The sequence below is a fragment of the Polyodon spathula genome, chromosome 5, assembly GCF_017654505.1.
Source record: "Polyodon spathula isolate WHYD16114869_AA chromosome 5, ASM1765450v1, whole genome shotgun sequence".
Taxonomy (NCBI): Eukaryota; Metazoa; Chordata; class Actinopteri; order Acipenseriformes; family Polyodontidae; genus Polyodon; species Polyodon spathula.
In genome coordinates this window covers 24,403,283-24,417,170 of record NC_054538.1, presented here as the reverse complement: position 1 = coordinate 24,417,170, position 13,888 = coordinate 24,403,283, and the positions used below count along the sequence as shown (strand labels likewise).

Sequence of the window (13,888 nt, the reverse complement as noted above, 5' to 3'; positions counted from 1 at the left end):
TGTGTGTGTATATATATATATTATATATTATATGATGTACACACACACATATACAATCTATACTTATATAATGCTACCATTGAAAAAAAGGGTTATCTTGTGATGTATATTGGTGTAATGCTACAAATGTAAACAAATTGTTATTTAGGTTCTATTGAAATATATATTTTCCATTTTTTCATTAAAAAAAAAAAAGTGAATTTAAAATAAAGCAAGAATTGTTTTGAAAACTGTCCAAGTTGCTTATTGAGGGCTAAGAATGAAAAATCTGCAAAAAAAAAAAAAAATAATAAAAAAAAAAAAAAGACAAATTCTGACATGGAAATTTTCTTCCATGCAATGAGTCGATTTCAGGTAATCCTTTAATCCAAATTACAATGTTGTTAAGCACTGGAAAGGGCATGACATTCAGTTATTAGTGTTTCTAAGTTTAAATTGTACATTAAAACCATAAGATACATACAGTTATGTTACTGTGTACCTTTAACCCAACAACCTTTACTGAACTTCAAAACTGGTCTTGCATCTGGTAAATAGTCTTGCGATTGTTAGCACTCTGGTGCAATTTAAACCAGTGTGAACGACCTAAAACATTTGACAGCAACTTACCAGTAAATTTTAAATGTTAGCAGAAACGGACACACAATTTAAACACATTCTGGTTAAAAAGAAGGCAATTTTTTTTAATGATTTGGAACCATTTAATTTCCAAAGTTATACTTTCATATTTTTACCTATATTCATTTAGCATAGATAAATGTAAAAATATAAAATTCAAAACAAACAATAGCACTTGATCTTCTTAACGTTAACAGGGGGATTGTATATGTAATGTCTATCCACAGAATATCAAAAAATGTAGTCAAATTTAGTAAAAGAATGTTCAGAACCAAACAAACAGTCTCAATGCATACCTTTATCAAAAAGCTCTATTTCACAGTAAAATGCACAGATGGTATTTTAGTTAAGTTTTGTATGTAGCAGTACGCATCTATAAAATGTGCGTGTAAGGGTCTACTGTGCCATTCTGTTGTCAGAAGCTGTATCTTTGAATAATGTTACATATACACTGTACCACGTTTGTATATTTCATATTTAGCAAGAGTATGGAATGTTGATCATAAAAATATATAAAATGTACATTTCGTTAGCACTTACAAAAGACAAAGGTGCAGTGCAGATATTACAGCGTATCTTTCAGCAAGTGGCACCTGCCAAGTATGTGTGTGTGTGTGTGTGTGTGTGTGTGTGTGTGTGTGTGAGTGTGGAGAGGGGGGGGTTACACTTAAAGCTTGTTAAGTCTTTCAGCAAAAAATGCGCAACAGAAAGTCATTTTGTCCACAATCTGTTCACCCAGAAAGCAGCTCGGAGACTATCCATTGATGGTTTGAACAACTGCACAATCTTAAACAAAGAGGCAGAACTGAAAAGCATCTGCTAGGGAATGCTGCAACTGCTGAATGGGCTTTTGTTTTTCTTGGTCCTCTGTTTATTTGGCTGAAGACTGATGACTTCACCATTATGATTGCTAGAATTCTGACCAGAGTGACTTCCACCAGCTGTATTAAAAACTCCTGTGAGAAAAGAAAGAGGAGGAAAGGGCTTTTGATATAGCTCAATTAGGTCATTCATTTACCAGAACCACAGTTTGTTTTAAAATATTGTGCTGCTATAAGTGGTTTCTTAATAGTTTAATTTGTAAAGTATTTTTGGAATTTGCTTTCAAAAAAGTTTTGGAAAAAAAAAAAAAATCCTTAACGTTTTGACACGTAGTGTTTGAACACATAGAAATACAGGTACTGTATTCCTTCAAATTTAAGATAAAATAAATCTAATAAAATATGCATTTACAAAGACACATGAGGCTAGTTAAACAGTTTTTGTAATATTACTCATCAAACCTTTTACATGTTTCACACAATATTAATTTTATAAAACCTCAGCTGCAAAAACCATATACAATCTCTGTTTAACTCAATCAGATGTCGTAAATACAGGGTTCATGCAGTTTTTTGATACAAATTTGGAGACCTAAAATTTGAAAGACCTAAATTTAACCCTTTAAAAGACCGTAACTGTGTTAACAAGATCATACTAAAGTGGGCTTCTAGGACCACGATCAGCATTTAGTGTCTAAAGGGGAAGACAGTTTTGACAATGTGGAGAGACAGCCTGCTCCATATAAACCGAAAAATGCTGTAAATATGATGTATTTGACAATTATATTATAACATTTATTATTTCCCATGAGTTTTAATAATATACAGTTGTAGTCAAAAGTTTACATACCCCAATGGAAATTTATAATTTCTACAAATTTCTTGAAAACAAATGATTGTAGCAAAAGATTTGCTTTTGTGGATGAGGAAAAACAAGTTACAAGAAATAGAATTTATCTCAGCAACTGTTTTGCAAAACACAAACAATGCCAATTCAAAAGTATTCATATCCTTTGATGCTATGATGGTGCTGTCTATAAGGTGCTATAAATGTCAATATGATAATACAGAACCTAATTCTGGAAAAGCCTAGAAAATGCTGGATTGTAGGTGAACATTCTTAGAGACTAGAAATGGTTAGGCATAGGATGACTGCTATCAAGCTGTCAATAGGAGCAAAAAGTGAGCTATCTGAAGACCTTAGGCAGAAAATGATTTATTGTCATAAAGCTGGAGAAGGATACAAGACGATTTCCAAGTACTGTCACAACTCTCCCTCGGTCTGGGAGAAAAAAGGTTCTTTCACCAAGAACAAGTTGAAGAATTGTGAGGAAGGTTAATAACAATCCAAGATTGACTGTCATAGATATTCAAAGTGAACTGACTGCTAGTGGGACTGGGGTTTCCATTTCAACCATAGGTCAAGTATTGCATGGTGAAGGTCTCAATGGTCGCAGGACAAGGAAAAAGACACTCTTAGGAAAACGTCATAAGGACAATCACTAAAAGCAGTGTTGGCCAATACACCAAACACTGTGATCCATTTTGGTGGATCTCAACGGGCTCCGTGATCCACCAGTAAGCTATGACCAACAATGATTAGCAGGATTTAATGTAATAGTGTCCAATATGTAAGATAGCAATAATAAAACAAAATAACCACAACAACAGAAACATACCAAAACACGCAATCAAAGCATTTTTAATATTAAGCACAGGCAGTTACAAAACAGAAACTTACTAGCATGTTTCATCTGAGTCTTGAAGCCTGGTGTAGGTAGGGCTCTATGTTAACTTTTTTTTAGGCACATGTGTGCCTAAGTTAAAAAATGTAGGCGCTCACTGAAACATTTAGGGGCACACACACACACACAAAAAAATTAAATAAATAATACAACTTTGCTAAAATGTATTGTTTAAGATCTACAAATCTTTTTTTCCCCTTCCTTTCTTGGAAAACACTTGTGCAGTTCATCAACAAAATTAGAAATGGACAACTTTTTGTTTTTCCAACTTTTATAATTTTTTTAATTTGGTAGCATCTTCCTCAGAATGTGCTACTTGCCTGTTTCTGGTAAAGGGATGGTGTGGCTGACATTTCTGGATGTATACCTCTCTGCACATTGCGTGCCATTTTGAAGCACTGCGTTTTAATACATTTTCACATTTGAACTTCTGGCTCCCTGTTAAAAATGCAGTCTTGCCTGCCACCACTTCACCTGCATTCTGACAAAGCGTGCAAAACAATATTTATTTATTTATTTATTTATTTTTAACATTGTCAAACTTAAGCCAGGGAAAATCTTTTAGCCCACTGTTGGTTGAACTTGTATGTTGTTTTGCTACTTACAAATGTGAACATGCTGTAACCAACTTAGCCCTTCTTGAACTTCCCTGATCGCTTTCATCTTCTGACATACCTTCTCTGTTCATTTCTTGTAAAGACGCCGACATATCTGAATTTTGTTCGTTGTCGTTTTCTTTTGAAACCTCTCCATTTCATAATTCGCTAGTGCTCGCTCAGCGAGGTAGATGGAAAGCCTCCAGTTCCACAGACTGGTGGTCATGAAATGCCTTTTCAGCTAAAAAAAAAAGCAGGATTGGTACGAAGCATAACCTTTGTCCTGGCTTCTGCAAATATTAAGTACGCTTTCGCAATGGAAAATGCCTGCATCTCACTCACCCGCATAGCGTCACTCACTCGGGGGCCCCTAAAAAGAGCATTTTTAACACGGAAATTGCCAAAATAAAGGGTTAAAATGTCACTGCTTTTTGACTTTCAAACAAATTTAACTTGACGATGTAAACAAATGAGACACCAAGGTTCTAAACGCACTACTAAGAGAGTATTATGCAGCAGTCAGGAAGCCAGATGCAGAGCTGTACGCCAAAAGGACTTCAATAACTATTGGGTATGAACTTCAAAAACATTTTCTGTCATTTATTTATTTATACTAGTTAGCAAAATATATAGTCATGTTTACTATCCAACCTTTCCTCACTTATTTTCTTGACTGATTTATATATTAAATGTGTACTGCAAACTCAGCTTGCAGTGAAAAATTAAATGCCCCTTGGGAAGACTATTGTTATCTCTAGGGTGTGGCTTCGGGCATTATAGCCCTCTGTTGGTCTTCCCTCGGGGCAATAATTACGACCCTCCTCTCCGGTCCATAATTAGTATATATCATTGTCCTAAAATAATACATTTTCAGAAGAGGTCCGTCCTGTCAGTTGTAGAAAATGATATGGTCAGAAATAAGAATGGTGTTTTAGTCACACCACTGGCAACAATAACACAGTAGGGGTCAAAATGACTCCTCGGTCCTTATAGGTAAGCAGATGTTTTGATTGTTCTAGTATTAAACAAATGAATGAACCCTCATAATCCATGTATGATTTTTTTTACATCCTGTGCAGGGATAATCTTAACCTTATGCAAGATTTCTTATAGAAGAAAAGTTCTTACCAATTTTATTGCTGGTTGTACAAACTAGTTCTGGCTCCTCTGCGGTTTGTTGCTTGAGTCTCAGAAGGTATTTATCAGCTAGATACTTAAACACTAAAAAAAAGAAAGAAAGAAAATTATGCAGTTATTAAAAAAAAAAGATGATGTGAAAAAGAAATCCAGATTTCCCCCTAGCAGTTTAGTTTAAAAAAACATTAAGTAGCCAGTGGTGAACCTGGCTTACCTTCATTTACATTCAGGTCCTCTTTCACAGAAGCACGATAAAATCTTAATTTTAGCTTCTTTGCTAAGCCCTCTGCTTCCTCACTGCAAATTGGTTTTGAAGAAAAGGTACACATAAAAGAGAATACAAAAAAATCACTGAAAAAGAATACTACACACCACTTAAACCATTAACTGGCAACTTTTTTAAAATTTTCAACAAAAAGCAAAACACCTACATGGAAACTATATTATATATACATCACACACGCACGCACGCGCACACACACACACACACACACACACACACACACACACACACACACACACACACACACACACACACCACACACACACACACACACACACACACACACACACACACACACACACACACACACACACACACACACACACACACACACACCAGTTTGCAGAAGTATTCACCCCTCTGCAAAGTTTTCACATTTTGTTGGCACCTGTGTGTACTCCACAACGCTTTCAGATTTTACTTTACATGTAGAATCTACAAAAACTACTCCACATTGACAAAGCTAAAAATGCATATAGAATATAAATAAGTAATATTTAGAGAAAAACAGTTTAATCTCAGTTGCATAAGTATTCAGCCCCTTTGCTACTGCAGTCCTAAATCAGCTCAGGTGCAACTGACTTGTCTGAAAGGTCACAAAATTTGTGAAATGGTTTTAGCCTGTGTGTACTCAAAGTGGTTAATTTCCCTCAGGTATATAAAGACTTTCAAGCTGCAACTCACATAGTGATCCAACAAAGCAACCATGAAGATCAAGGAGCTTTCAAAACAAGTCAGGGATAAAAAGGATAGAGAGGCACAGATCAGGAGAAAGGTACAAGAAAATTTCAAAGGAGCTGATTATCCCTCTCAAGACAAGTCCATCAATAAGAAGGGGAAGATGCACCATACCACCCAGACACTACCCAGATCAGGTTGTCCTCCCAAACTGAGCAGCCGGGCAAGCAGGAAACTGGTCCGGGATGTCACTCTGAAGCCAACAATGACCTTGACAGATCTCAAGGTCAACAAAGTTTTGTGTCTGAGATGGGAGTCAGTGTTCACACATCAACAATTAACTGGTCGTTACACAAAGCTGGCCTGTATGGACGGATGGCAAGAAAGAAGCCATTACTCAATAAGCACGTATGAAGTTTGCAAAAAAGCATGTAGATGATACTGCAGACATGTGGAAAAAGGTTTTGTGGTCAGACGAGACAAAAATGGTACATTTCGGTCTAAATTCCAAGTGTTACGCCTGGTGCAAAGCCAACACTGAACATCACCTAGTCAACACCATACCAACTGTCAAGCATGGTGGTGACAGCATCGTGTTATGGGGATGCTTCTCTTCAGCAGGTAATGGGAAGCTTGTCAGGATAGAGGGAGAAATGGATGGTGAAAAATACAGATGAATCCTTGAGGAAAACTTGTTTGAGTCAGCCAAGACTCTGAAACTGGCGAGGCAATTCACATTTCAGCAGGACAATGACCCGAAGCACAAAGCCAAAGCCACACGGGAGTGGTTGAACAAGAAGAGAATCAATGTTCTTGAGTGGCAATGTCAAAGTCCTGACTTGAATCCAATCAAAAATTTATGACGAGACTTGAAGATTGCAGTCCATCGGCAATCCCCAACAAACTTATCAGTACTGGAACAATTTTTCCGAGTAGAATGAGCAAAAATGTCACCATCCTACCGTGCAAAGCTAGCAGAGACCTATCCAAACAGACTCATAGCAGTAACTGCTGCAAAAGGTGTGCATAAATTATTTGTAATTCAAAAAAATGTGACTGATTATTGGTAGGGGTGAATACTTCTGCAAACCAGTGTGTGTGTGTGTGTGTGTGTGTGTGTGTGTGTGTGTGTGTATAAATTCTCATGCGGTTTATTACTTAAAGAAAAAAAAAAAAATAACAGTGTCTTTCTCAATAAAATAGGGCATTACAATAATCAATTCTAGAAGATACAAATGAATGTGAAATTCTGCTCTAAAAATAGGAAATGGAGGAAACGCTTTGAAACTGTAGCACATTGTCTGTTACTTGCCATTCCTTTCCATTATAGTGGGTGGATGTTTATATTGGGTGGATGTTTATGTTACAGTTGTGTTGCAATAGCAAGGACAGATGCAAATACCACTATAAATCAAAACACTTTCACATCAAAGTACTACCTCAGATCAAATCAAATGCAGCAACATTTAGATGTATTTAAAAATGTTTTGGTCTGAACCAGGGTTTTTTTTGCAATTCCTTGCTTATAGAAGGAATATGTATCTCAACAAGAAGTCTTGTTTGACTTACTTTTTTATTACGGAGTCATCCAGCAAATCAATTTTATTCTGCACTAGCACTGTGGGGATGTCTCCCACTTCAGCTTCCACCTTTTCTCTCCAGCTGGGGATCGCTTCAAAGGAATCCCTGTCAGTGGTAGAGAACACTAGAACACAGGCTTGCGCACCTTAGATATAGAAAACACAACCTTAATTCAGGTGGACTGCAAACCAAACACTGAAATCAACAGTAACTATTTTTACAAATCAAACGTGAATTTAGAAATGGTTATGGCAGCATCCAGGCAATAATTGTACAACTTTATTTAACAAAAGTATTACAAGATTTTATTGTGACCCATTTTTTTTTTTTTTTTTTTTTTTTTAATTTGGACAACCTGGCCGATTTAAGCCCTTCCCACCCAATTGTGTGCCGCCCCCCTAGGAACTCCAGTCCACGGTCAGCAGTGGAATAGCTTGGACTCGAACCGGTGATCTCTGGGCTATCCGGGGGCATCATGCACGCCCTTATATTGTGACCCCTGTTAAATTAAGTTTATATATGTATTTTTTTTTTAAATCATGACTTTTATTAAAAACCTTAAATCCGTTTAAATGTACGAACGCACTTACTGAAACATCAATCTTTGTCTGTAATTTAAATCTGAAAGTTAATATTTTACTGAATGCTTGGATTACACTTTTACTGCAATACAAGTTCTTTTAAAATCGACCGCCCACATACTCAGATTTATCAGTTAAAAGCAATGGTGTTGGAGACAATGTTCTTTTAAAGTTGTGCTAAATATAACTCTGCTGCTTTTCAATCTCAAGCAACCCTACCTCTATAATAGGCCTTTGTTATTGCATCAAACTCCTCCTGCCCTGCAGTGTCCCAGAGCATCAACCTGACGTCTTCATTGTTAACTCTGTAAACACACAGCAGAAACACCTAATAAAAGGTTGCACCAAAACTGACCACTGACATGTCAACCAACTTGAACATTGTTGGATTCAATCTGTCTGCCTGCTCATTTAGTTTGCAGAATATGCAATTCCTGATATTGGTGATTAACGAGTGCACTCTAATTTACATTTTTCAGAGGGCTTGAAGCACGGTCTATACCCAATTAAGAGTTTTTGCATATGTGTGCGTTTAGAAAGGGCTACTAAATATTCTCAAAAGTTATACAATTTTTTTTTTTTTTTTTTTTTTTTTTACACATTTCTTTAACTAAATCAGTGCACGGTTATGGACAATTTATACAGACATCAGTTTTAAACCAGTTTTGCAGTGTACTTATTTCTCTTGTTCAGTCTCTTTCATACCGTGGCCAGTGCTGTATCTGGGTCTAGACATATTCATTACTGAATATCGAACTTGGTCAGTTCTACGAGAGGGAGTGTTGTTAAACAATGTGCTCTAAATAAGTCAAACACATACTTTGAAATACCTTCTGTTCTCCAATATAGATTGTATGTTGTTTTAGACTTATCCACAGTCATATATACAATATGGTGTGTGTATGATGCCTTTGTTATAGTCACTGTAATCTAAAATCTTAAAAAAAAAAAAAAAAATACAGAACAATTATTGAAAAAAAAAATACTGAACAGAACAGGGTGTATTGCAGTACGGTACTTCAAGCAAAACAAAAAAACTCCCAAAAAATGCAATTCTTACATGCCAACAGTGCCTATATGGCTGGGGCACTCTCGATTTCCTAGCAAATGCCCACGACCCAATGAAGAGGAAGAAAGTCCCGATATTTACCCATAGAAAAATAAAAATTATTCTGCACAGTAGAGTTAGTGAAAACCACACGCTGTGCTCTTCGTGCGGCTGACACATCTGCTGATCACTACCTTATACAAAGGGAAGAAAGCTTCACTATGCCTAGTTTTACTGTCATGATGGTCGTGTTGTGTTGAGTTGGGGTGATAGGTCTATTATATGATAATGACTGAGTGTTTTCTGCGTATGACTCCTCCCATGTGCATGATGCGTACCCCCCCCCCCCCCCCCCCCAACACTTCCTGAAAGCAGAATTATCGAGCTTGTCAACTGAAATTGAAAGAGTTTGATTTCTCATAGTGTATTTCATGTACCCAAAATTACTAAGTCAAAATCCCTGAAGGTTCTATGCAACAGGGCGGGGAATTCAGATACAGTGTATTAATATAAAGCAAGGGCAGAGATGCAATATAAACTGCACAAAGTATACTTCACATATTGCAGCTGGAGTATTTTGGGGAATGAGAACACTTATGAGAAGTAGGAAGGAAAACAAAGATTTAGTTTATGCAGTTATTTATATTTATTTTATATATATATATATATATATATTTATATATATATATATATATATATATATATATATATATATATATATATATATATATATATATATATATATATAATTGATACATATCTGAACACCATCTTTCCTGACAGAGCCTGTGCTCATTTCCTAGAATTCTCACAGGGCACACAAACTAACAGATGTCTCAGCTCAGTGTATAAATACATGTTTGGAGGCCTGACTGCAATAATCCCTACAGGTTTATTTTTTGTTATTCTGGAACTACTTTACAGGAATATTTAATGAAGATTCTGATGCCTGGAACATCTGATACCCTTCACATCTTTTTAACTTTAAGCCCTGAATAATTATTGTCTTTGATGTTCATGCTTTCAGAGCTGCACAATCCAACTGTATAAGAAAGTGAAACTAATATGTTCTTGTTTTTATAGATACATTTTCTAAATTGTTTGGAGCTTGATGACATGGTTGCTTTTTAGTTGTAATAAAATGGAGCATTTCTTGCTTTTCAGGCCTAGTTTTCTGTGGCATTTCCCAAAGGAAGTTGCCTTTCATCAAGTGTTTCAATGCTGTGTGGGCATGGTACAACATCTTTTGGCTATCCCTAGGGTTGCCACCTGTACGGGTTTGACCCACATGGTCTCGGAACTGGCATCTGTGTCCGGGTGGCAGGAATGAACAAGCCCAAATGCCCAAATGTCTGGTTTTAAGTGAAATACATAAGAAACACCAACTTTCCTATAATATTTTCTGACATTAGTTATTTAAATGATTTCCACTATCTTAATAGAAATGTACCGTTTTGTACAGATCTGTACATTCTATTTTGTCCCCAGCATTTGAATAATGATGAGGACGGACAAGAACATATCCACGTGATGTAAACAATCCAAGTGAGGGGTTGCAGTCACATGACGCCAGCAGGTTATGTGTGGAAGGCAGCTTTGAGCTCCATGCTGAGGTTACTAACTTAGGCCACGATGCATAGCAATCACTAATGCACTTGTATTATTTATTATGCGCTTTGTTCTTCATTTATTTTTACAGACAGTACTCATTTTTATTTTCCAACCTAGGTACATAGGCTACATGCCAAGATTCCTGTTCCTACTCAAACAAAACAAAAAAAAAACCTAAATGCATTTGCTAATTTTGATGTCTTGTTTGATTTATTTATTTATTTATTTTAATTAGGATGTTAACGTTTTGTCTTTGTAAACTGTAAGAGTTAACGCTAGGCCTAATGACAAAATATTAATATACATTGCAATAGTACAATAATATGATTGTATGTCATTAGAATATATAACTAAAACATTTTAATTTCAATTAAAGGTTGACAACATTTTGATGTGTAAAACCTCAATAGACAGTAAATAAATCTTTACAATCACACATCAACTACATCTGATTAACTACAACATTTTATAGGCAGAAAAAAAGATGACAAGCGTCATACACTAGGCCTTGTATAAAGACAGTTACAGCATAACTGAGCACTTTGCATCGGACATATACTTTACAGACCGAAAATAAATAAATAAAAAATAAAGTGATGTATGAACACATTACCATACAATCTGGCAAATAAAATGACCAGATAGAAAAGTTAACCTCCCCTTTAATCAAACTGCTGCCACGCCTTCCTTTTGGCTTACTGTGCTTGCGCAATCCATTTTTTTCCTGTTCTACTAATACCCCACTGCCCGATGAAATTACAATATGCGAAAACTTGGCAACTCCCCCCCCCCCCCCCCACATTTGAAATGAATTGTTGAAACTATGTGCAGCGTTTAGTAAATTTTAAAATCAGGACTTGTGAAAAATACTTTATAGTTTGTGCAAAATACTTCATAGTTTATTTTCTGAATTTAAGTTATTTTGGCTGCAGCATGGATTGTTCTAATTGTGGAGCAGGCAATCACACATGCCAGAGAAAGCCAATTTAAACCTGCTGTAATGCAATTCTCAGTTTGAGTCCGAACAACTTGTCACACTTATTTACCCAATATTGTATACATTCTCAAATTGAAGTCCCCCCTCCCCACATTAGGCATCTTGAATGTGGACCCCCACCTGAGTCCAGATATGTGAAATGTTCTCTTTACAACCATCCAATTTTATTGATTGAGGGTATATTCTGCTAGAGCATGCATTTGGAATGAAGATTATAAATGTATGATAGAGTTGATGCCGAGGGATAGCAAGGGTTGCATTCTACACAGACCCAAAAACCTAACCGTGGCGTTTATGTAAATAAATGGAGCTTTGTCTTTTGAGAGAAATATTGTGCTGAACCCCTGGAGTCACCCTCAGTTTGAGAATCTCTGATATAGAAGACTATTCACAAACGTCACACAGTGTTAAAACATGGAGTTTTAATGTCATCAACCGCAAGATTCATAAATATGTGGTTAAAGGAGACATACTGAGCGAATCCAGACACAAACATATATGTTAAATGCATCAACATGGTTGGGGGACTGAAATATCAAAAGAGAGTTACTGGGTACCTGAACGAGACATAAGGTTAAAAAAGGTCAAAGTCGACACCCCCAACACATTAACCCAGCAATAACTAAACCTCTATGGGGATACTGTAGTTGCTGCGTTACGTGTTTTTTTTTTTTTCTTTCCAAGAGTGATCAAACATATTTTTAGATTTAAAATGGAAAAAAAAATCTAAATGGATTTTATTAAGTCACTTTTAATCTAACAAATATATTTGAAACAAATTTAAAAACATGTTTAAAACCATTTTAAAAAGCCTTTTAAAGAAACAAATTGTAAAAAAAAGCAAGATTTTAAACAGATACAGCATCAGTCAAACACAGCCATCACGTTACACAGAATTCTAAAAAGTGATGAGTATATGGTAAAGGTTAATTTTTTACTCTGAAATAAAGTAAAATTATACCTGGATAAAAGTGTTAGAGCTGACATTTATTTGAGACAAGTCTAGCTTGAACTGGAAAAGGTCAAACTTAAAAGACTTATTTTTTGATGTGCTGGTTTCTACTTATAGAAGCAAAGCTTCTGATACTGCAGCCTCAAACACAAGTACGTAAATAGCAAGATTTATGTAGAGTCAGTCCTTTATTGGGTACACAGCAGTTACAATTCATTTTAAGGCATTTACTACCAAAAGGTAAACTACCAAAATATTTTTCAATTAATATATGTACTTGAAGAGATTTGTGTGCATTTTCCTAGTCACACTATTCATGATCTACTGTACATGATAAAAAAGACTTACAAAAAGCAAAATCACTTTATAAATCTGTCAAGAAACACTGCAGTACAAGCTATGAAGTCAGAAAGTAAATTGTAGCTTAAAAGCAACAACACATCCTCCACTCCCAACCACTGGGGCTTTTACAGCAAACTCCCTAGAGCTTCCTCATGTTTAACACTGTATGGTATCAATATATATCTTTTTTTTTTTTAATAAATATATTTTGTACAATAGGATTTCAACTACAGCTATTGCAAAATCAATTAAAAAAAAAAAAGTTGTATTTTTTTGTCCCTACATTGTGTATTGTTAAACTTTGTAAGGATTAATTTACTTACTGAATTTGCCTTTCAAGAAAATCCACACCAATGGTCTTCTTGTAATCTTTTGTGAAAATGCCCTTGCAATAGCGTTGTATCATACTGGATTTTCCAACAGCGCCATTTCCTACAACCACCACCTTGATGGCCACCTCCATATCCTCCTCCAACATGACTGCAAGCTTCAAGTTTCTCTCACAGGCAGGCCTTGGCAAGGTTGGGTTTCTTCACTTGATGATGTTTGAGGCAAATACTTCAACACTACCTGTAATAAAAACACAAAGTTACTCACTTACATTTTAATTGAGGTTTCTTTAGAAATCAGGAAGTATTCACTAGAGCCACCGAGTGAACAACAGTTTATTTGTCTAACCTTTTCATTTAAAATGTCAAAAAATAACTTGTCAGATGTGATTAAAAGTACTGTTAGCACCACTACATCTAGTTTTAGAAGACAGTCACTACCACATATCCACAGTCTACAAAAGTCACAGTGCTTAGTCAGGGAATGTGGTGATGGAGTTTGTCATGACTAAACAAGACAGGGAACAGTAAAGTCTGACTAATGTAGATTTTTTCCTACTGAACACATT

General features: G+C 35.8%; 1 protein-coding gene across 2 annotated transcripts in view; it reads right to left on the bottom strand.

Annotated features, from left to right (window-relative positions):
* Positions 1 to 766: 766 nt before the first annotated feature.
* LOC121315742 (ras-related protein Rab-23-like) overlaps positions 767 to 13,888 on the bottom strand; it is a 23,193-nt gene continuing 10,071 nt past the window's right edge. For both annotated transcript variants that reach the window (XM_041250112.1, XM_041250113.1), the window contains exons 2-7: positions 13,314 to 13,560; positions 8,260 to 8,345; positions 7,448 to 7,604; positions 5,132 to 5,214; positions 4,909 to 5,001; positions 767 to 1,574 (exon numbers count right to left, since the gene is read on the bottom strand). In XM_041250112.1, coding sequence (XP_041106046.1) covers positions 1,438 to 1,574; positions 4,909 to 5,001; positions 5,132 to 5,214; positions 7,448 to 7,604; positions 8,260 to 8,345; positions 13,314 to 13,468 — 711 coding nt within the window. In that variant the 5' untranslated portion in view covers positions 13,469 to 13,560 and the 3' untranslated portion in view covers positions 767 to 1,437. The remainder of the gene's footprint in view (positions 1,575 to 4,908; positions 5,002 to 5,131; positions 5,215 to 7,447; positions 7,605 to 8,259; positions 8,346 to 13,313; positions 13,561 to 13,888) is intronic.